Source organism: Pan troglodytes, chromosome 21 (genome assembly GCF_028858775.2).
Source record: "Pan troglodytes isolate AG18354 chromosome 21, NHGRI_mPanTro3-v2.0_pri, whole genome shotgun sequence".
Classification (NCBI taxonomy): Eukaryota; Metazoa; Chordata; class Mammalia; order Primates; family Hominidae; genus Pan; species Pan troglodytes.
In genome coordinates this window covers 47743246-47768157 of record NC_072419.2, presented here as the reverse complement: position 1 = coordinate 47768157, position 24912 = coordinate 47743246, and the positions used below count along the sequence as shown (strand labels likewise).

The 24912-nt window shown below is 38.5% G+C and overlaps 1 protein-coding gene across 9 annotated transcripts in view; it reads left to right on the top strand.

The window, feature by feature from the left end:
* The window catches only part of CHD6 (chromodomain helicase DNA binding protein 6), a 210132-nt gene that overhangs the window by 113152 nt on the left and 72068 nt on the right, over positions 1–24912 (top strand). For 8 of the 9 annotated variants that reach the window (XM_054674524.2, XM_016937925.4, XM_016937926.4 and 5 more), the window contains 10 exons: positions 935–993; positions 1660–1777; positions 5214–5300; positions 5486–5620; positions 7339–7460; positions 9142–9385; positions 10563–10739; positions 11359–11502; positions 14559–14814; positions 15647–15857. In XM_054674524.2, coding sequence (XP_054530499.1) covers positions 935–993; positions 1660–1777; positions 5214–5300; positions 5486–5620; positions 7339–7460; positions 9142–9385; positions 10563–10739; positions 11359–11502; positions 14559–14814; positions 15647–15857 — 1553 coding nt within the window. The remainder of the gene's footprint in view (positions 1–934; positions 994–1659; positions 1778–5213; positions 5301–5485; positions 5621–7338; positions 7461–9141; positions 9386–10562; positions 10740–11358; positions 11503–14558; positions 14815–15646; positions 15858–24912) is intronic. The other variant, XM_054674526.2, reaches the window with a different exon arrangement.

The window sequence follows — 24912 nt, the reverse complement described above, 5'->3', positions numbered from 1 at the left end:
TGAGAGCTAGGCAAGAATATTGTCTGGCTAGCCAACACTTATTTTTACCCCTATAGAGCATTTTGGGACATAAAACTCTTAAAATATCTAGAATGGCTCAAGCTGATGATTTCCTCCATTGTGATCCTAGCAAAAGCCATATATCCCTTAGTTGCTGTAGCCCACCACAATTTAGCAGAGGGCCAAGAAGAAGAGATGGACAAAAAGTCCTAATAGAGGCCAGGTTCATTGGCTCATACCTATAATCCCATCACTTTGAGAGGCCAACATCGGAGGTTCACTTGAGCCCAGTAGTTCAAGACCAACCTGGGCAATATAGTGAGACCCTTTCTCTATTTAAAATACACACACACACACACACACACACACACACACACACACACACACACACACACACAGAGTCCTAATGGAAACGTGGGGGTTTTTTTCTTCAGACATCTCAGGGCCATTGTAGGAATCTCCTATAGGAAATTCCTGGAGTGCTAGAGTATGTTGGTGCTGGTGAGAGCACGGCTTCATCTTTACTTCAAGTATTTATGAAAGTAAACTTCCTTACTTGGAGAGTGACTACCATTGGTGTTTCAGAAGTGAAGCGTTAGGGGGGTGCCAGAGATGAATGTAGTCACTTCCACACCAGGCTCTGGTCCTGACATTTCTCATTGTCCTGGGCCAGTTTGGGTTTATCAGCTGAGTGCCGTCCCAGCCTAGACCTTGGAAGGACGTCAGGAAGATCAGTTTTTTACCTTGCAGCTGTGTATTCCACCTTTGGAAAACCTGACCAATAGGTGTCAGGAAAAGGCCTGGGAAAATGAAAATATGCCTTAAGAAATCTTTATGGAAATCAGGCAGAGATATTGATTACCTGTTTTCTTTTGGCTCAGTAAGGGTGATCTGCCTGGGATCTGGGCTGATAACTGCTTGCTATTTGTTACAGGTTCACCCAGGAGAACCTCCGTTCGACTTGGAGCTGTTCTACGTTAAGTATAGAAATTTGTACGTCTATTTAAAGTATTCTCTGTATTTGGGTTTTATATGAATAAAACTTTTTTTCTCTTGTGACTTTATTATCTTCTACATCTTCAGAGTCTTGCCTCTAAGGCATGACCCACAGGACTTGGCTGACTCAAGTTTACCTTAGGCAGTAACGCTCAATTATAGCTGCACACAGAATTACCTGGAGAGCTTTTTTAAACCTCTAAAGCCCTTGCTCCACCCAAGACCATTGGCTCAGACTCAGTGGGGCCCAAGGATTGTTGTTTTTTTAAAAACTCCTTGGGCAATTCTCATATGCAACCAGGGTAGAGAACCACTCTCCTGTAGCATATGCTCTTTTCCCCTCTTGTATATTTTCGTTTCTGCTACAGACCCACTTTCACTAATGTGTGTTAATGATAACCTGCCCACAGCTGCCCTCCCTCTGTTCTCAGCCAGTTTCTCTAGAAGCTGCAGAGAGATCAGTTGCTTGGAATTACTCCGTTTTGTTTTGTTTTCTGTTGTTGCCCTTAAGAGGAAGGTCTTTCTAAGCCCAATCTCCAGCAGTTTCACAATAAACCATTTTACTATTTCTGTGTTAGGTGGTCACCGTGTTTATTGAACACCTTAAAGCTCGATCATTTGCTAGTTATGTGCTTGCCTGACAACTTGTATGTCTTTGCATAGTTCCTACTTACATTGTAAATGGGCCACAATGGAAGAGCTCGAAAAGGATCCTCGCATCGCACAGAAGATCAAGCGATTTAGGAATAAACAAGCCCAGATGAAGCACATTTTTACAGAGGTGAAGCAATATTTACTGACTCATTTGACTGCTGCTTTTCTTGCAGCAGTAAATACTGTATTTACGTTTCTAAGTCCAAGTTAAATTCCTATACAGATCTGTTGCTCAAGTCAAATTGATAAATGTATGCTGATTTGCAACAAAACTAGTCTAGATTCAAGTCAAAGAAAAGTATCCACCAAAGTTAAGGATCAAACCTTATAAACTGACAACTCATAAGAGCGTGCATCTTGGTCTGAATACTAATAAATAGCTAGATTGAGAGGAATATGCACACAATTCTTTTGTCCCTGCTCCCTCAACCTGCTGCAACCCAAAAAGGACATTTCAGAAGGTCCTAAAGTTTGAATGTAAAAAACAAAACAAATCTAAAAGTGAGAGAAAGTAAACAAATAATTTTATTTATGTAAACTTGGGAATTTCTAAGTATTGTACCTACAGCAAGAGGAAGGACTGATGGATTTTAATATTAAACAAATCTATAATGCTGTATATCAGAAAATGCCACAAACCTTAACCTTAATGTGTTATTCTTGGAATAAAGACTAAACCCTGTAATATAGCCTACACAGCCCTTTGTGTCTGTTTTCTGATCTATTCCCAAAGCAGTGGTTTTTCCTTGGCCGAGAATAGAGGAAACTGTGCTGAGATATATAGAAGTAATGCAACAAGAGTTCATATTCTTGTGGGAAGGAAAGGCTCTTGAGAAGATTGGAACACATGAAATTAAGGAGGAATAATACTGACGAGTAGTTCAACACTGCCTTTGGTCTTGACCTATTCAACATATTTGTTAGTAACTTGGGTAAATATTTTTGTGATACAAATAGTAACTTAGTTTTGAATAGAGCTTTGTATCCATTATTTCCAGCTGCTTTATGAGGTAGCTAAAGCACACGTGGAGGAAACTCAGGCTCCAAGAGCCTGCAACTTCCCACATGCACAGAGATAGACTCCTGATGAAATCCTAACTCCTGAACACCCAGGAGACCTTCTAACCAGATCCAATACTGAGAGAATAAATGTCAGGATCAGCCTGGGTTTGCCTGGACAGGGTAGGATGAATAAATGTAGGAATAAATGTAATATCCTACATTGTTCTTGGAATCTTTCTGGTTCTGAAGTGAGGAAAATGACTGGGTAGCAGTTCTAGGGAGAAAACATATTGCCAGTTCAATTAACTACACATTTACTGTGTGTCAAGAGTAGGACATGGCTGTTTAAAAAGTAAACGAATCCTACTAATCCTAGACTGCACCAATAGAACAGTCCTGCTGTACCATGCTCTTTTCATTCCTAAATGCTATGTTCATTTGGGTACCAGGATTCAGTGAGGGACTTTGCAAAACCTGAGGGCAGCTGCAAGAGGACTGTCATGGTGGGAATGGGCCATAGGTGGAGAGTGGACTGCACAACGGTAAGAGCCTGGGCTCTGCAGTCAAACTGCCCCTCCCAGCCCAGCCTCACACACACCTGGGTGGCCTCAGGCCATGGCATAAGCTCTTTCAAACTCAGTATCATAGGAAAAAGCAGGACTCCTGATAGAATCAGCCTCACAGAATACCTGCAAGGATTAGATGATAGTTTTCTTGCCATTTTAAGCTTTATTGGAGTATAATTGTCAAAAAATTATATTTAAGGTGTACAACTTGATGTTTTAATGTATGTTTACATCGTGAAATAACCACTATAGTCAAGCTAGTGAGCATATCCATCACCTCACATAAGTAGGGGTTTTTTTTTCTTTCTTTTTTCCCCCCTAAGGGTGGGAACACTTAAGATTTATCCTCTTAGCAAATTTCAAATATATAACACAGTAGTTTAACTGTCATCACCATGCTATACATTAGGTCTCCAGAACTTATTCATCCTGCGTAACTGAAATTTTATACCCTTTGACCAATGTCTTCCCCATTTACCTCTCCCCTTCATCCCTGGCAACCACCATTTACTCTCTGCTTCTATGAGTTTGATTATTTTATATTCCACATATAAGTGAGATCATACAATATTTGTCTTTGTGTGTCAGGCTTATTTTACTTTGTATAACATCCTCCAGGTTCATCCATGTTGTTGCAAATGATGGGATTTCTTTCTTTTTTAAAGCTGAATGATATTCTATTGTCTAGGTGTATACACCCCACTTTCTTTATCCATTCATCCCTTGATGGACACTTAGGTTGTTCCGTAATCTTGACTATTGTGAATAATAAAGGACACAATGTTTATAGCAGTGTTTAGCTCATAGGCACTACTCCATAAATATTAGCTTTTCGTATCATTAAGATGGAAACGGTATATGAAGAACTGTTGAACAAACTGAGTTTTTTTTTTTTTAACCCAGATAGGGAGGGGATTGCTGAAGAGCCTAAAGAGAGAGGAAAGAATCCTCTTATTGCTGCTGTAAAGGAAGCAGTTCATGCCAATGAGCAACAGTTATAAGGAAGGAAGTTAAGTTATAATTTACTAATGATAAAGATCATGATGCTACTCCTAAAGAGGTAGAGATAAAGCTGTTTCGACAGTGAATCAGGTCTTGAAGGGTAGTAAATTTCTTAGTTGGGAATAATTGAATCTGAGAGGCTTGCCAGGGATGTTGTAAAAAGTATCCTGCATTGATTAGACGATGAAATTAGCCCCAAAAGTGCCTTGCAGCCTAAGTGGCAGTAAGAGCTCTTCAGCACTCCTGGAGGAGGGCTTCGGCTTCTGGGTAAGAAAGACCTGGGTGAACGGTCCAGTTAACATAGCTCCGTCAACTTGGTCACATTACTTAATATCTCTGAGTCAGTTTCCTAATCTGTAAGGTAATTATAGTACCTACTCCGTAAGGCAGTTTTGGAGCTTAAATGAAAGTACTTAGCATTACTCTGGACGTACATTAAGTATTTCTATATGTTGCTTCTTGTTGTTTTGTAGTAAACTTTTTTTGAAGCATAGTGTGCATAAAGATAAAAGTATACATCTCAATGAATTTTTACAATGTAAACACATTTGTGTAACTACTACCTAGATCAGCAAATAGAACATTGTCAGCACCCAGGAAGCTTCCCTCATGCCCCCCGCCAGTGTTAACTATTGTTGTTATTAAGAAAAAGAAACTGTAATTCCTAGTTGCCAAGGGCTGTGTTTGAAATAAGGACCAGTAAGGAAAAGGGAACCCTTCTGCTGATTTTTGTACATTGCTATAATGACCAACAGGGAATTATTACCTGGCTACGGTGTAGCCACTAAGATGGTTAGATCCTTTAAATTTAGTCATGGAGAGCAGGATTTGGAGACAGTGAATAAATGCCGTGACTTTTATTCTTAAGCAAACCCTTTCTTTTTGTGTTTGTTGATAGGGCCTAGAGTAGGGATCACTTAGAGATAACACCCTAGGTGTTGGATTTGAGGCAAGGGGACATACTTCCTAACGGTTCTCCTCTGTTTGTGTTAGCCTGATGAAGACTTGTTCAATCCAGACTATGTAGAAGTTGATCGCATCTTGGAGGTGGCCCACACCAAGGATGCAGAAACAGGGGAGGTGGGTATTTGCCTCTCCTAAAGCATCTTCCCTTCTTTCCACGTATTTCACTTGTTTTAACATGTGGCCTTTGTCTTAATGGTATTCCTGTCTAGTCATGTAGGGTGGTTTTTCAGAGGTTGGCAGATATGACTGACTCCTTTAACCTAATAGAACATTAAGTTTCTTTCCTGTTTTCCCACCAGGAGGTAACACATTACCTGGTGAAGTGGTGCTCACTACCATATGAAGAAAGCACGTGGGAGCTAGAGGAAGATGTAGATCCTGCAAAAGTTAAAGAATTTGAATCTCTTCAAGTTCTCCCTGAAATTAAGCATGTGGTAAAGTAGTTTTGTCTCTCTCTGGCACTTCTCGGAACGTGTAATTTTATGAACTTTGCAATCATGGAAGTCCACCTGGCTTGTTCCTAGGTGGTTTCTGTGGTATTTTACCTTTGTTACTGCTCATTGAACCCTCAATTCAGTGTTTTCCACCCCAGATCAAACTTTCCCAGCGCCCTTGTCACCTTTAGGTCTCAGGTCTATTTTGATGTATGTGACATTTAAGAAGCTTTGATATTGGCTTAGATTTCTTGGTGTGTGGCTGTTGTATGGAGTCAGTAAAATAAAATTTGTAAGTAATGGCTGGTGTGCAAGAGAAGCTCAGTAGTATCTTTCCTGTTTCTTATCTCTTCATCAGCTACCTCTTTTCTTTGATTTTCCCTTCTTCACTCAACTGGAATATTATTAAGTGGAAGAACTGTCCTTTATCTGCAGATCCCTGTGACTCCCACAGAGAGAACATAGGTTTTTGATAAACATTATTGAATTTATTTGTTTTTCTGATTCTGGATTATTACCACTCAACTGCCAAGATCTCCCAGGGCGCCTGAGAAGTATATAGATTATCCAACAATTAAAAGGAGGGGAGTTGGGATCAGAGCTTTTATTTATTTTTTTATTTTGAGATGGAGTCTTGGTCTGTTGCTGGAGTGCAGTGGCACAATCTCAGCTCACTGCAACCTCCATCTCCCGAGTTCAAGCAATTCTCCTGCCTTGGACTCCTGAGTAGCTAGGAATACAAGCATGTGCCACCACGCCTGGCTAATTTTTGTATGTTTTTAGCAGAGATGGTGTTTCACCATGTTAAGCTCGTCTTGAACTCCTGACTTCAGGTGATCCGCCTGTCTTGGCCTCCCAAAGTGCTGGGATTACTTTGGCGTGAGCCACCACACCCAGCCCAGAGCTTTATTAAGGTGTAACTAACTTGAAAAGAGAATCAGTTGTTAAAGAATATGGCTGTAGGCTGGAATGATCAGTTTCTGTTTAAAAAAACATTGCCATTTTTATATGAAAAACTGTTATCCAGTTCCTTATTAATATTATTTCTTGCTTTTACATCACTGGAAGGTTGATACTCGGAACATTAAACTTAGGTCCCTGTAGGAGTCCATTCAAGAGCAGTGTTTTGTTTTTGTTTTCTTTGGCATATGAAAGGTAGATAGAGGTGTCTCGAGATGCAGAACTGTGATTAGAAACTTACATAGTTAATAGTGTTTTGTTTGCATGGTTGATTATTATTCTTTCAACCCTCTCCCATAAATACTGTTTTCTGCTTTTAATTCAACTTGTCAGTCATCTATTAAGCATTTGCTGTAGGTTGATTCTTGTGTGAGATATGGTAAGAAACAAGGTACAGGCCCTGCCCTCAGGAGCTCACAGTCTAATGGAAGAAGCATATGTGTGCATGGATAAATAAATACAGCACCAGGCTAATTGTGGTGTGTGGTGTAATGCAGTGACGGACGAGATAGAAAGCAGGGAGAGTTTCATTCTGAAGCTAATTGTAAGTTATTATCTAGAAGCAATCAGGATTCCTAACCATTCTCTCAGCCTGACTCCTACTTAGTTCCCCCAACCTATACATTACTCAGAAGGTAATAACTATAGTTTGAAACCAGCCTTGGGACAGTGAGATTTACCACTGTCCTCATTAGTATCCATGTTATGCTCCTAAAACATCATTCTCTATCTATTATGCTGTTTGCTTTCCTCCCTAGGAGCGGCCTGCTTCAGACTCCTGGCAGAAACTTGAGAAGTCTCGCGAGTATAAGAACAGTAACCAGCTCCGGGAGTACCAGCTGGAAGGGATGAACTGGCTTCTTTTTAACTGGTATAACAGGTAAGGAACCAAAACCAGCCCAGATGTTTGTACCCGGAGGTATATTATTGCCTTAGCCTGGAACACCTAGAGTCGCAGTAGCAGACTGGTGAGAGGGAGCAGCATGGCCATCAATTTAGGGTGGTAATCTTTGCACATTAATCATCCAAGACTTACTTTATTTTTGTCAGCTGTTTCTCCAACCAAAAGGAATGATCTTTAGACATCATTGACTTTGTGCCTTTTTTTTTTGGCCAGCCACACCAAAAGGTTGGGCTCAATCTAGATGAAACAAAATCCAGAATATCCTTTAAAGCTGTTTTCTATTTCTAAATCCTTAACCAAAAAAACAAAAAACAAAACAAAACAAAACAAAACCAAAAAATATATATATATATTTATAGGAATATATATATATATATATGGGAATATACAGCTATATAAAAACTTTTAAATATTTTAAAACTTCTTGACTCTTTGTAATAACACTTAAGAGTCAAAAAGTTTTAAAAAAAATTGGAAGTTCATCAGTAAAAAAGTTACAGTAAGCTAGGGTTAATTTATTATTGAAGAAAAAATATTTTTAAATAAATTGAGTGTAGCCTTAGTGTACAGTATTTATAATGTCTACAGTGGTGTGCGGTAATGTCCTCGGCCTTCACATCACCCACCACTCACTCACTGACTCACCCAGAGCAACTTCCAGTCCTGTAAGCTCCATTCATGGTAAGTCCCCTGTATAGGTATACCTTTTTTGTTTTTGTTTTTTAATGTTTATTTTTTAGTTCTAGGGTACATGTGCCAGATATGCAGGTTTGTTACATAGGTAAATGTGTGCCATGGTGGTTTGCTGCACCTGTCAACCTATCACCTAGGTATACCATTTTATTTTTTTATTTTTTATTTTTGTTGAGACAGAGCCTCGCTCTGTCACCCATGCTGGAGTGCAGTGGTGTGATCTCAGCTCTCTGCAACCTCCGCCTCCTGGGTTCAAACGATCCTTTTGCCTCTGCCTCCCTAGTAGCTGGGATTACAGGTACTCGCCACCTCGCCCTGCTAGTTTTTGTATTTTTAATAGAGATGGGGTTTCACCATGTTGGCCAGGCTGGTCTCGAACTCCTGACCTCAGGTGATCTGCCCGCGTTGGCCTCCCAAAATGTTGGGATTACAGGTGTGAGCCACCGCGCCTGGCCAGGTATACCACTTTTAATCTATATTTTGCTCTATTTTTACTTTGCCTTTTCTGTGTTTAGACATGTTTAGATACACAAATACTTACTATGGTGTTACAATTGCCTACGGTATTCACTGCAATGACATGCTGTATAGGCTTATAGCCTAGAAGCCATAGGCTATATACCACATAGCCTAGGTGTGTAGTAGGCTATACCATCTAGGTTTAGTAGGTACACTCTATGATGTTCCCACAATGACACAGTCACGCAGTGATGCGTTTCTCGGAGTGTGACCCCATCCTTAAGTGACACATGACTGTATTTTCTCCCAAATTAGCATGGTTCTGTTTTGGAAGTAGGCAAAGTAGGAATAATAATAATAACTAACCTCAGTTTAATATGTGAAATGATGATAAAGCCTTCAATGATAATCTTACAGGTATGTGAAGCATCTTTTCAAGTTATAACCAGCCTCTGTAAGTTTCCTATATTGATAATAAATTACCTGTATTTCTCACTCTCTGCAGAAAAAACTGTATTTTGGCTGATGAGATGGGCCTAGGGAAAACCATCCAGTCCATCACATTCCTTTCAGAAATATTTCTGAGAGGAATCCACGGCCCTTTTCTCATTATCGCCCCTCTCTCCACCATCACTAACTGGGAGCGGGAGTTTCGGACATGGACAGAGATGAATGCCATTGTGTACCACGGCAGCCAGATCAGCAGGCAGATGATCCAGCAGTATGAAATGGTGTACAGAGACGCCCAGGTGAGCCTCACGTGAGATCAGAGACCCAGGGACTGCCTAAGCTCAGAACAGCCTTTCTGTCACTTATCTTCAGAAGTTCCAGTGCCCTGCATCTTGTGTTAATGTGGAATGACTTTGTAATATGTTTGTCAAGGCTGACTCCTGCTCTCCCTGGTAGCTCATTTTAATTTATGATACAACACAGGATTGTAGGGCATGCTGTCTAAACTCTGAGATATACCTTTTTTAGGACACTGAAAGTTTGACTTACTTATTGGTTTATGAAGTTACTTTTATATGCAGAAGATTTTATCTGAATTGTTATGTGTTCAGTGAAGAAAGTGAGCAAAAGAATTACTATACAGAGAATGGATTCCCAGCCAGGGAGTTTGGAGAGGAGGTTAACAGATTTGACAGAGAAGGATAAAGAGAAAATAGGTTTCAAATCATTAAAAACCCAACAGCAACATTTTCTCTTTTTTTAAGTTTTTAAGTGCTGTCACTTAGCTGAATATAGTTGTGTGTTTGTCCTGCACACTGGTTTTTATAATTAAGGTAAAAATTAAACGATTTCAATCAGAGGAAAGCCAGTTGTCTCTCCAGAGGTTTCAAAAACAGCAGAGACACTTGGAAGAAATTTAAGAAGTGCTCTAACATGATGCAGCTCTGCTCTTGAAATGTGATGGCAACACCAAGACAGTCTGAAAAACAAAGCTGTGTCCTGCCTAGTAGCGCTTGTCTTAGGTGAATCAGGATCATTACCTTCAATCTGTGCTAGAACTCAAATTATAAGGTGAAATTAAGTCTGAAAAATAGCAGAGAGTTTCCTTTGGGCATTCAAACTATGCATGGTTTAGATGGACTCCTGGCTGGGAACTTGTGAACAACACCTATCTGATTTCCTTATCATGACAGCTAATAAATAAAAATGCTCCCTTGCTGTGCCTTCCATATTGCCCATCCTTCTCACCTTTGTGAGGGCAGATGTTGTCTCGCTTCTGTTTCATTGATGGTGTGAGGCCTTCTGGCTAACTAGCTTGTTCATTCTTATATTCTCTTTTCTCACATGAGGAAAAGCAGTGCTTGTCTTCTCACCTAGGCCCCAGCATTTGTAGTGCTGCCTCCTGTAATCCAGCAGATATTAGCAGAATTCTATAGCCATGGTGTAAAGCTTTGACTTTGGTTGTGTCGTCCTCAGGGAAACCCCCTTTCAGGAGTCTTCAAGTTCCACGTCGTCATCACAACATTTGAAATGATCCTAGCAGACTGCCCAGAGTTGAAGAAGATTCACTGGAGCTGTGTGATAATTGATGAAGCCCACAGACTGAAGAATAGGAACTGCAAACTTCTGGAGGGTCTAAAGCTTATGGCCCTGGTGAGAGTTAGCAGCTCTTTACATAAACACAGGTTCCTTTTGTTCAGCTTGGAGGAAACACTCTTTAGCCATTCTGCATGTAACTTATTTCTGCCTAGTCCTTTTACATTAGATTTTCTTTTTTGGTCTCTATAACTGCAATAGTATAGGAATTAAGATTTTTTGGTTACAAACTGGGTCAACAATTTGACCTTTGCCACAGATTGATTTCCATAGACTTAGGAGGACTCTTAAATACCATGAAATATATGACTTGGAAATGTAAGGTGTTTTGGCTGGTTTCCAGGCCCCTAAATGAACTGGTACCAAAGATGATGCCCTTTTAACATTACTGCCTTGGCACAGTGCCCAGTATCTGGTGGGGAGGCACTCAATAATATTTAGTGAATGAGTGAATAGTTGCTTTAATTAACATGAACGTGCTGCTGGAATCAGTGATGTGAAAGGAAGGTTGATTCATTTATTGACTGTACCCCTATGATGGCATATTATCTTTTCATTAAAGCAGATCAGAATTGCCCCAAATTGAGCACTCAATGCCCTGGCTTAATTTTCCCCACAAAAATGCACTATTTTGATGGCTAAAGCACTGTCCATCATGTATGTTTAATTTGCGCAGGAACATAAAGTGCTTCTCACTGGAACACCCTTGCAGAACTCTGTGGAGGAGCTCTTCAGTTTGTTAAATTTTCTGGAGCCATCACAGTTTCCTTCAGAGACCGCTTTCTTGGAGGAATTTGGAGATCTGAAAACAGAGGAACAGGTAATTAGGGACCCAAAGAATTGAGGAGACAATGTGATCGTTATCTTCATCAAGAACAGAGCAGGATGCTATGGGGCCAGGATTTAGCAAGTTGTCACATTCCTGGTAAAATGAGCGTTACCTCCTTTATTTTATGTGTTTGTGTATGTTGGGGAGGGTAAGCTGATTATTAGCAGTTCTTATTGCCCCAGAGGATAGATGGGTCCATACCCAAAATATCTTATGTGCCCAAAACATTTTATGTTGGTGTATCGGGCCTCCTTGCTTCACTAATTTCACATATTGTGCGTTCGCTGATTTTGCTTACAGCTCTGGTCTCAGGAGCATGGTGCTTTCTTTTGCTTCCCTCATCCTTCATCCTTTCCCCTTCAAAATCTGCAACTTGTTCCCAGGCCCATCTTCTTGCGTACAGCACAATACACAGGTAGTGAGGAAAAGAAGGCAGTCACATACCTGGAGTAGTTGATAAGTCCACTTTTGTCCAGATCAACTGCATTTCTGCAGTTTTCAAGGTCCAGTTCCAAGTCTACCTTGTTGGACTCAAAGCTAATAAAAAACAACTGATAGTAATAAATACTCTACTAGGGATTATAGAATCTCCACTAGGGATTATAGAAATAACCCAGACAAATGTACGTGCCATAAGAGGAACAAATAGTAGAGGTGGTCCTTCAAAGGAGAGACAGGTTACATCTATTTGAGAATTAGAAAAGACTCTAGGGAGAGAGTACAATTTGAAAATGCATCTTGAGGGATGGGTAGCTTTTCACAGGTGTCGAGAGAAGAGGTGGTAACCACTCTGCATAGAAAAAAGAAACCCAGCATAATCAGAGTCATGGTAGTTATTCACTAGTGGGGAAACATCTGATTAAGCTGAAAACAGAGTGGATGAATGGGAAAATATAAGCAGAAGGGTTTAGGGTTATATTGTGGGAAGATCTTGAAAGGTAGTTTGAAGAATTCAGTAGGTAACAGAGAAGCCATGCAAGACCTTATTACAGGAATGACATAATTAGCTCTGCCAAATTAATCCAGCAATGGTGTGTAAGTGGGTTGGGGCAAAGAATGAGGGGAATGAAAAGGTTTGGGAATTTTGCCCACATGTCAAGCGTACACTCTGGGGTTCCAATCTCTTTCTTCCTACTTCTGATGCAAGTCAGGCTTGCATCAGAGCAGTGAATAATCAAACTTAATTCCTACATTTGCCCTATCTATTGATTTTCAAAAGCCAGCTCTAACCTTCTCTCCGTTTTTGGACCATTAGAAATGCATCCTCTTCTCCCATTGCACTTAATTTGTGGTATGCATTTTTTCTTCTTCCTAGACAAAAGATCTCCTTGAGGACAAGGCCCACATCTTCTCCCAAGTTGTGTTTGTTGTATTGACCAGCACAATGTCTGGCATATAGTAAACTCTAAATGATTCAAGGTATGAACCAAGAGAAGGGCAAAAGCTGAACCCAGCATGTGGCAGATTGACATTTGTCCCTATGTTTAACAATCAGCTAGCTGTGTCTTTTCTCTTTAGGTTCTTATATAGTAATTCCTTACCCATATGGGGGATTCGATTTCTAAGTACCCTTGGTTGGTAAAAATGAAAGTCTCATAAAAAGATTAAGATTGGAGTTAGGTAGGAGAAAACCATAAAAATGACATCAAAACTTCTTTTTAATATTTATATATAACAATTTAATTTTAAATTTTTTGGCTTTATTTTTTTAATCGACAAAATATGTATTTATCATGTACAATATGTTTTGAAATATGTATACATGGTGGAATGGCTAAATAGAGCTAATTAGCACATGCTTTTTGTGAGAACATTCAAAATCCACTCTCAGCAATCTTCAGAAATACTGTACATTGTTATTAACTGTAGTCACCATGTTGTTCAGTAGATCTCTTGAACTTATTCCACTTGTCTAACTAAAATTTTGTATCCTTTGAACAATACCTCCCTACCCCGCCCCACCCCCCAGTCCCTGGTAACCACTACTCTAATCTCTGCTCTATGAGATGTCTGTATTTTAAAACACAGTAAATAAACGTTCTGGAAAGCATCTGTTTCCAAAATAAAGCATGTTCATCATTGTCTAAAATGTGCTTTTGTAAGTAACTCTTCTAAATCACTCTCTGTAAATCTCTTTATATTTCTTCAGGAAGCAGTCTCGCAGCACACAACTTGTTTATGCAGAGTCTACCCCTTTTAAATTTTTGAACAGCCGTTTCTGACTTGAAACGTGATTTCTTTTGCACTTTCATCTCCCCTTATTTTGTTTTACCATCAGAGTTAATCTTACCGGTATCATGTTTTAGCTCCAGGTTAACTCAGGTACTTTGACTTTGAATCCCTCAGTCTGTCATTGTCTCACTGGGAGGGGGAACAAGTCACCTTGCTGGTGCAGTCAGTTGCATAAAGATCTGCTGTCCAGGCCTGTGCTTTTAGGGGAAGAACAGACAAATTGTAGCAAAGAACACCATCAGACTTAAAGTGCCCCTGATGTGACAGATTCCATGATAGAGTAGATGTCACCTATAACATTAGTTCTTTACATACTGCTACACCCAAGCATGTATGCTGCTATTGTTACTTAAAAGGTATAGGAGGAATTGTTTTCCAGATCATCTCTACTTCTTACTCCATTCTCTCAGCATCTAAGTTTCCTTGTAATATATCACTCATACCTCCGAACATAATTTAAAATACTCTTCAGGTAATTACTGTGCATGTGGTGTGTGTATTAGAGAAAGAATGACAGAGAGACATGTTTTCTCCATCCTAGAGAATAGGTACTCTTTTATACCTTTCTCCCTTTTTATCTTCTGAGATTGCCACTAGATTCTCAGTAATTGCTTATGAATTAAAATCATATCCCTTATTCCCTTTCAGTACTATTATAAACTCTCCATTTTCAGGGGTCGATCATAATCTTTCTTTTAGTCTACTACCACAGTACTATGGGTAAATGTTCAAGAAATTAGAGTGAAGGTTGGAATACCCCAGTAATCGTTAACTTGGGATTGAGGCAGGTAACTAGGTCTCATTTCCCTGGACAGGTAAAGAAACTGCAGTCTATCCTAAAACCAATGATGCTTCGGCGGCTGAAAGATGATGTGGAAAAGAACCTTGCTCCCAAACAAGAGACGATCATTGAGGTGGAACTGACCAATATCCAGAAAAAGTACTACCGTGCCATCCTCGAGAAGAACTTTTCCTTCCTGACCAAGGGGGCAAATCAGCACAACATGCCCAATCTCATCAACACCATGATGGAGCTGAGGAAGTGCTGTAACCATCCCTACCTGATCAATGGTGAGTCAGGGGCACTAGGAAGTAACTCAGGACTGCCATGACCTCTGCGAGAAGCTAATGATAATCAAATAACTCATGTATTGAATTTTCATTATATGCTAGGATGTATGCATTCTCACCTTTTTACAGAGTATAAAACTGAGATTCAGAGAGCTTGATGAATTTGCCTAAGTGGTATAGCTACTAAGGACCAAGAGCCAAGGTTTGAACTTAACTTCTGCCAACAAGCTGCCTCACAGCATGTACTCTGCCGGGCAGAAGATGGATATCACTCACCAGTTTGCTGCCCTTTATTTGTTCAAAGTCTGGCCCACACTTTCTACTTGGGGACAGGGAAATGTGTTACTTAGTTGAATCAGTGAAAGTGCTGCAATGAGATTAAAACTCTCTGTAGACAAATTAACAGTTAACCAAACTAGTTAGAGAAAATGTTGGGAGGATTTTTTTTTACTATGAAACTTTTGGAGAAATTTTAAAATCAAAATGTGGCTTGGATTATCTTACAGTCTTTGTGATGTCAAGAGGTATGAAAGTCCTTCTTGTCTGGGAAGGTTTCTTTACTTGGGTGAGTCAGCTTAGGACTTGGTATCTCAGATCCTCTCTCTACTTGGTGAGACTTCCCAGGAGAGTGGAGCACCCGCATTCTCTCCTGCTGCCACTGCAGAGCCCTCTGCTGAAGGCACAGACCAAAGAGTGCACCCAGCATCTCCTCACTGGACTGCTGGTCTAGGACCTAAGAGTTCACTTCATTTTTCCCAGGATCTGTAAAGCAGAGCACAACCTTTATCCTTATATTCTGTCCGAGGAATAGTTTTGTTCCATTCCTTTTCAGGAGCAGAGGAGAAAATTCTAGAAGATTTCCGAAAAACCCACAGCCCTGATGCCCCTGACTTTCAGCTGCAGGCCATGATTCAGGCAGCAGGAAAGCTTGTGTTGATTGATAAACTACTCCCTAAGCTGATTGCAGGTGGCCACAAAGTACTCATCTTCTCCCAGATGGTGCGCTGCCTCGACATCCTAGAAGATTACCTCATCCAGAGAAGGTGAGACTTGTGTCAAAGCTCTGCATTCAACAATGGGACAGTTCCTTTTCTTTGATATTTTTTTGATCCATTCAAAAATTTTGTTTAAACACAAAACATTCAAAAACGGAGGAAAGGAATCTCCTTTTAAAGATAGACTGAAATTCAGAGTTAAATTTTATGACCAAGTGGACCCAAGTTTAACTGTCAAGAGTAAATTTCATGACCTATGATGTAGAGTCCTTGCTTTGCTTAAAAAAAAAAATTCCACATATTTATTTATATTCACTTTAGTTGAAGGAAACAATTCAAATAGCATTAGAAAGGGCTAAGAAAATAATGTATTTACATTTTTGTTGCTTAATAATGGTGAAAGAAATATATCCTGGAAATCATCACTATATCAAATTTCTGAAAGAGCATAAACTGGCAACTCACAGAGAAAGAATGTGGGGATATTTTATGTCCTTTCTCAGCAAGCCCTCTAAGGTTTTATGATGCACTGGCTATGGCATCCCAATTTATTTTCTTGTTCATACTCTGAGAATTCCTTGAACCTAAGTTACATTCCTCATGCAAGTAAAAAGTCTATGGTGCTGTGTGGGTTATTTGGATTCTGTATGGGAACTACATTTGTTACCTCATGTGTATTACTTTAGATTTTCCGTCATTGTGACACATCAATGATCTGAAGATGACAAATGAGTTTTTAAAAATTCATTCTTAATGATAAAAGATTTTCAAGATCATAGAAACTGTGGTAGCCTAGGCATTGCTAAGTCTAAAGAAAATCTTGTTTTCATAGCAAATCTCGGGTGTCTTAACAGATGTTCTTATTCTTTAACATTCTGTTTGCCCTTGTACATTACATGTACTTTATAGCAAGAGGATTAAAAGAAATGACAAATTAAACTATGGATATGCTGACACTTAATGTAACATAAATGATTCTTCAAAGTCTGATTAGACAATAAAATAATTCCTCAGAGCTCTATAGGAGAGATTTCTAGGTAAAGGATTCTTGAGACTTGTATTACATGAATAAATCAAAACTTGCAAAGCAGTTTTGTAGCTTTCAATTCACTATAGATTAGGAGCCTATTGCCAGAGCATTTGCTTCTTATATTATCTTACTCTTTAAAATATGTGCAACTGTTAGTTTGCAGATTTTTAAAAAAGAACCCCCCAAAATGAGTAAAGGTGTATATAACAGACTTTTGGTAAGTACAGAAGTCTTTATTTAGCTCTCTTTTATGCTATTTTCTCTTTATTATTTATTGCTCATTTTGTGTTCAAATTACTTAAGATTGTAGTTTCTCTTGAAAATGCGGAAATAATGTAACACTACCACCTGCACAACTCCCCATTCATCTTGGGGATTATCTTCTCAGTCTGTTTTTTTCTGCATAAATATGTTTAGCTTTATTGTTTGTTTGAATTGCAGTGCTGTTCTACATTGCACTTTGTAACTCTTATTTTTTATTTAATATATTATGAAATTTTTTTCTTTATTTTTCTACAACAAAATTTTAATGATCTATGTGATACTCTATTTTAAACATTTCCAATTTTTCAGCATTTTAAGGGACTCTATAAATGAATATCCCTTTAAAGTACTTAACGTTTTCATTATTTCTTTAGGATAAATGTCAGTGCACATTTTTAAAAACATTTGATACACTCAGTATTTCCAAAATGCCCTCTAGTTAAGAGTGTTTTATTTATATTCCTTTCCAAAATATCATATGAGAATGCTTTTTTCCATATTCTGATCAATATTGTTTTTACTTCTTAATCTTTGCTAATCCAGTAATTCAAAATTATTATCTCTTTAATTTGTAATTGTGATTACTAATGAGAGTGAGTATTTTTTCATATTTGTTATTTATATTTCATTTTTGTGGATTGTGTATTCATGTTTTTCATGCATTTTCTCTTGGTCTTTGACTTTTTGTTTATTTATAAGAATTTGTTGCAAAAACTTTCCCCAGTGTTGTTTTTGTTCTTTAATTTTATTTATGAGTATGGGTTTTCATTTATTTTATTTTTTGATGTCCTAAATTTTATAATAGTCAAATCTTTGTCTTAAAACAACTTTAAATCCTTTTTTAGGCCTAAACTTAAGCTTAAATTAATGTGCTTTAAAAGGCTTCTCTCTCATCTTAACCGTGAGACCCATATAAATATTCTGAAGTGTATATATATATATATATATATATATTTTTTTTTTTTTTCTTTTTCTGAGACAATGTCTCGCTCTGTCACCTAAGATGAAGTACAGTGGCTCAGTCACTGTGGCCTCAAACTCCTAGGCTGAAGTGGTCCTCCCATCTCAGCCTCCTGAGTAGCTGGATTATAGGCATAGACCACCATACCCAGCTCTTCTTTTCATGTTTATGGCTTCTTCACCCAAGCTGCATCCAACAGGGTTCTTCTGGCCTTAATATTATCATTGCCTTTCTCTTTTTAGTTTAGTTTTTATTTTCATTAAAGTTGTATGTGCACATAATTTAAAGAGCCATATCATTCTATTACACTTAACGAAAAATTATTTGCTAATTCACTCTCTACCTTCCCCTAGTTTCTCATATCCCAGAAGCATTTACTTTCAACTCTTTATGCTATTTCTTTTGGTATTTATAGCTGTATCTAAATAATGGTATTAGTTGTAATTTCTTGATATTTTTCAGTTGTAGGTATTATCCGTTCTCACTGTGGAAGATGAATGTTTAGCCTTCTTTCACTGCTCCTCATACCGTCATGTATACAACTTCCTGTCCTCTCATCTTCCCAGTATGCCACATAATACTTTGAGTTAGGTTAATATTTGTTGTTTATTATGACTTAGGAAAATGTGAAATTACAGCTGAGTTATGTCATGTGCTGTTTACTTTTCATTTTTGTACAGTTTTTATTTTCTCTGAAACTAAAAATTATCTTTTTGATTGCTTATTTTTCTGTACACCTATTATAATTCAGCAGCAAACTTTACCCTGGTTGTCTAAATCTCTGGTTATGTTCCAACACATCAGTTTCCTCTTCTCTAGGCCATACCTTCTGGGGCCTCCTGACTTCCTCCTCCCTGGCCTGTTGCTGTTCCCCACAGAGTACACAGTTGTCAGCTGTGATCTGCCTTGTTTCTCATGCTGACAGCTTTCTTTTTTTTCCTCTTAAATCGGATCTTCTTGTTGGTGGATTCCATGTTGGAGCACCTCTTCCAGGAGCTCCTGAGAAAGGGTGAATGATAAGTAAATTTTGAGACATTGTCTGAAAATGTTTTACTCTGCTCTCATTCTTAAGGAATCTATTCGCAGGATTTGAGATTCTAGGTTGTAAATCATTTCCCTGCAGAATTTTGAAGGTGTTAAGCCACTGTCTTCTAGCTTCCAGGGTTGCCATTGAGAAGTTCGAAGCCTGTAGGATTCTTAGTCTGTGTATGTGTTATGTTTGTTCTTTTTAGAAGTTTTTATGTATTCTCTTTGTCCCCAGTCCTATGAAATTTTACAGTGAACTGCTTCATTGGTGCTGAATACTAAATAGATCTTTCCCATCTGAAATCTAAGTTCAGATGCTGGGGAATTTTCTTGACTTTATCTTTCATTATATTTTTTAATTTCACAGAACATTTTTTGTAATTTTTCCATTTTTAATAGCACTGGTTATTTCACAAGTACAGTGTCTTCTCCTGTCTTTCTAAGGCTTATCAGGATAGAATTTTTTTATCTTCATCTGTTTTCTCCAAGTCATATTTTTTCCCATTTGTTTGTATCTGTCTTTCATATTAGAATTTTAGGTTCACTTTTTTTTCCTTTTCTTCCCCCTCCAGCTCTTTACAGTGTTAGTCCACTGTGCCCTGGTCCCCGTGGTTTCTTATGAGAAGTTCTGCGGTCATTCACATTGCTGCTCCCTGTGTGCAATACATTAATTTATTCTGGCTACTTCTAAGATTTTCTTTTTAATTTTTGGTTTTCAGCAGTTTAACTGTGATCATTGGGATTCATCCTGCTTACTGAGCTTCTTGAATTTGCAAATGTATGTCTTTCATCAAATTTGAGAAGCTTTTGATCATTATTTCTTCAATTTCTTTTTTGTTTTTGCCCCATTCTCTTGGTTATTTGTGAGACTAATTACCTGTTTATTTGACCTTGAGATAATTCCCCACAAGTCCATGGGCTCTGTTTTTTTAAAAACCCTTTTTCTCTCTCTTTTATCTGTCTTCAAGTTCACTGACTTTTCTTTATCATCTCCATCATGCTTATTAAGCACACTCTATGCTTTATTTATTAGTTCTAAAATTTCCATTTGGTTCCATGTTTATTAACGTTTTGTTTCTCTGCTGAGTTTTCTTATCTTTTTATTCATTACTTAACATTCCTTGACTTCATTAAGCGTCAGCATAATAGCAGCTTTAAAGTTCTTGTCTGAATTATAACATTGTAGATTTGACGTTGACATCTGTTAATTGCCTGTTCCCTTGAGAATGAGAATAACTGAATTTTTCCCTAGCCCTAGTGAATATTATGTTCTAGAGATTTAGAATTCTGTTATATTGCTCTGAAGATGTTGATGGGTTTTATTTGGAAGCAGTTAACTAGGTTGTGCTCAAAGTGCAAACTCTGTCAATGTCTCTGGTAGATAGTAGTTCCCATTTCAGACTACCACAATCAGGCCCGAGCAAATGTGAGTCAGAAGTCAGCCAGAAACTTGGGCAGAGTTTTTACCCAGAGTTTGGGGTTCCCATCTCTATTTCTCTGCTTTCTGGGGGTCCCCTCTCACTCTCTGGCAGTCTTAGTTGCCCTAGGTACCTTCCCCTGATGTGTGTCAGAAAGACAACGGCTTTTATCAATTACAGCTGATCAACACCTTGCCACCATAATTGTGGCCTCCCCTCTGGCTGAAACCACAAATTTCTATTCTTCTCCAAGATCTGTCTGCTTTTGTTAACTCGCCAGTGCCCTCAGGTAGGTTTTTCTGTTCATTCATTTTGGTTTTTATAGTTTGTCCAGAATTTGTCATTTGCTAGAGGGTTGGTGTGTTAGGACCTTGCTCCTCCTTACCAGAAGCAGAGGCTGTGTGTTTCATATCAGCCTCATGTCTGATATCTTAGGCCATCAGATGGGGGGCACTGTGGAGCCAACCAGAAGCTCTGAGTATGTGAGCAAGGCTTGTTGACTGTGCACTTCACTTTCCATATGGGAGCACTGTGCATCTGGCTGGACCATTTTCATTGGGGACCCTTCTATATCAGCATTTTGAGGTCCTGTTCCTCTTACTCTCCCCTGCCTATAGGTGGAAACTTGACTGTATTTAGAGCTAATTGTGGGGGAGGGGTGAGAAAGAGTAAGGGCTCCCACTATCTCTGTCTCTTTTCCCCTTTTCAGCATGGTACATTCACTTTTAACTGTGGTTAGTATCTTCTAGAGTAGAGAGGATCAAGATCTTTTATTTTACCCTCTTCAAGGCTGGGGTAGGTGATCTAGAGGCTAAGTAAATACTTCAGCAAATATTCCACCAGTTTCCCTGTTTTTAGACTCTGCGTCCCTGCTTTCGGGGATACCTAGTGCCACCAATGTTTGATCCCGTCACGTGTTCTGCACTATTAAATTAGGTTGTGTCTTGCCTGGGATTCTGCCTTCTTCAAATCAAATACGACTTTCCAGATGCCAGAATTCTATCACTTCTGTTCTTTTGGTGGATTTATTTGGGGAAGGGATTATACCTTTTTAAAACATCCTTTACTGTCATTTTACTAGAGGTTTGGAGAGATCAAAGAATTAAATGTGTATGTTAAATTCATAATCTTTAACTGGATTATTTGATTTTTTTTTCATTTAAGTCTTTAGCCCTTCTGTAATTTTGGTAAATGGCATATAATCGAAGTCTGATTTTCATTTATTTCCAAATATATTGAATTTTCTAATTTTCTGTTTAGTAAAATAGTCTATTTCCCTCACTCATAAAATTCTATGAAATATAGGGAGATACTATGTATACTGGATAGATGTCTAGCCTTTCTAGTCTTTTGATCAGTAGTGTTATTCCTTTGCATATTTAATATTCCAGATGAACTTCAGAATTATTTATTTATTTATTTATATTTAGAGACAGGGTATTGCTCTGTCTCCCAAGCTAGAGGGCAGTGGCGTGATCATAGCTCACTGCAACTTTGAACTCATGGGCCCAAGCAATCCTCCCACCTACTCCTCCTGAGTAGCTAGGACGATAGGCACATTGACCACCATGCCTGTCTGATTTTTCTTTCTTTTTTGTAGAGGTGAGGTCCCACTATGTTGCCCAGGCTCTTCTTGAACTCCTGGCCTCAAGTGATCCTCCCGCCTTGGCCTCCCAAATTGCTGGGGTTACAAGAGTGAGCCACCATACCTGGCTTATTTATCTGTCTCTGTCTGCTCCAGCCCCTAACTCCAGAAAAATGTGTGTGTATGTATAGATGTATGTATACATACATACACATTTACGTGTTTATATATATACATATATTCGTGTGTTGGGATTTTTTTAGCTTTTTTTTTCTTTTTCTTTACTTTTTTAGAGTGACATCTTTGCAAAATCAAAGAACATGCTTTTCACTACACTTGGGTCCTTCATATACACTATTGTCTCAGTAAATATTTGTAAAGTGCCTGCATTGCGCTAGAACCTCTGTAGGTATTACAGTCATAATGGTGAACAAAGCATGGCCCCTTAGTGTTATGTTACCAAGCCTTCATATTTCTTACTGAGTTAAATCCTAAGTATTTTATATGCTTGTAACTGTTGTGAATGGTTTTTGGTGTTGGTTTTGTTTTGTTTTGTTTTGCTTTTTTGGTTTTCTTTTTTTAAATTAACTCTTCATGTTTTCCAGTTGATTATTGCTGGGAGACCAGAAAGTTGTCCATTTCCCTTCAGGCCTTTCTAAAGTCAACATCTCTTGTGCCAAAAACATGTCAGTCTACTCCTGGCCAGTCACATAGAGGTTTTTTCCAGGGTGCCACCTGCTGCTTGTTGATACTTGATAGTATTTGACAGTGACTCAGAATTACAGTTTGAACCATATCAACTCCTAGGGATCTTGTTAAAAATACAGTTGTCACAGAGGGTTAATTGCTGTGCTGAAGTTCAGTGTGGAAAATTTTATGATGTCTGATTTCTTCATTCAGACTTATTAGCCCTCAAGGTTTTCTTTGTTCTTGAGCCTCTTTGCCTCTCCAGCTGTCAGTTTGGTTTTGTTCCCATTTAATTTCATGCCAGACTCTCACACAGGAATGAGGGCATGGCCAGAGGATCTGGCTCAAAAGTGAGGGAGGAGCTCAAATAATTCAATTTTTTTTTAAGTTTTGTGTTCTTTGAGAGCACTCCCTCAAAACTAAACAAGTGATAGAGAATTATTCCATTCATCTTGTTCTAAAAGTTCTAAAAGTGTTGTTACATTATAATACACAAAAACACTTATCTAATTTTATGGGAACGTTTTCCCTAGGTGATGGCTGAGCTGTATCATCACTATGTATTGATTTCCCCTCCCGCTTAAGGCTGTGCTAATTCCCAGCCTCACTCTGATCCATGTGGTATCTAACTCCGATGACTAGGGGTGTTTTTTCAAAGAGCATGGAGTCTTTTCCTGCAGCATTAATCATTCATATGTGTGATGGCGGTGGAAGGTAGACGGGGGGAAATGGCTGTTGTTTAATTGAATCTCAACCCTGTTTTTGACTCCAAGTATTGTGCTTCCTCTATTGCATCACATACATGGCTAAACTTCTGTAACTGTTACAGATCCTGAGCACTGATTTATCAAAAATGTTTTGATACCTAGTTATAGTTTCTGTTTCCATCTCCTGTTAGAGTTACAAGCTTCCAAAGTTTATTAGTGTCCCTTATGTATTCTCCATTTCTCTTCTTAAGTGTTTAGGAAAACCTTTCTGTCCTACTGCATTGAAATGTAAGGTACAGTGTGAAAGCTTTAAGTCAAATGGATGTGGGTTTAACTCACTTAACCAGCTAGATGACTGAGCAAGATATGTTACTTGTATGAATTTTTGTTTTGTTCTGTTTTTAGGTTTCCTAAGTGTAAAATGAGGATGATAATAGAAACTACCTCATAGGACTATTGTGAGAATTAAATGTAATGATGTGTACCAAGCATGTACCACAGGGTTTGGCACAGAACTGACACTTAAGAATTTGCTGCTAATATTATTATTGTGGTTGTTACGAATAATGGTGATAATTAAATCTATAGAATTCAGACATCTAATCCTTAGCCTTTGTCTATGACACAAAATCTTTTTAGTCTGCCTTCATGACAATCCTATCACCACCGCCCGTTTCATTTGCTGCTGTAGTTCTCATTTATTATTCTTGAGTGTATTATAATTTTAAATAAAGAGGAAACAAAAAATTGTACCCTTAATTTTAGGTATGGTTGTATTGTGGCTTTATAAAAGGGAGACAGCATTTTCAGACTTGTTTCTTTGCTTTATACATGTCCCTTATAAGTCTGAGTTTGTCAGGTTTCTTCATGTGCATTTCCTTGGGTGGTTTCTTTACATGGCTTTTTCTTTTCTTCAAGGAAGTCAAGATCATATTGCCAGATTTAGTTTTCCAAAGCCATCCTCACACAGAATTATCTACCCCTAGGTTATCTATCCTTATTTTCTTCCTGCTTATTTATGTAAGTTTTAGAGATCTGATTTCCCAAATTCTGGGCTGCTGATAGGATTTTGCCAGGATTCATGGTCTTGGCTGTTGTTGGTTTGGGGTGATTTGGTTCTTTTCTCACACGTTTCCTATTACTTCTGCTTCACTAACCAGTTCATGTTTGTGGGTCAAAATTGGGCCCAGAGTAACATCCCCCTTGTTAATTCATATGTTGTCAGGGGTAAGTAGGAAAAGAATAAGACGCCCAGCAGCTGTCCAGATTGCTGCTATATCTTGTGTGTTAATCCCATGATCTCCAACATAAAGGTCTCTTCTGTTTTCTCTCTAGATGGGCATGGGTAATATGTTCCCTTAACAGTTTCATTTCTTATTCTTTTTCCTTTTACCCTTACCTCTACCATGCACTCCACCCCTGTTT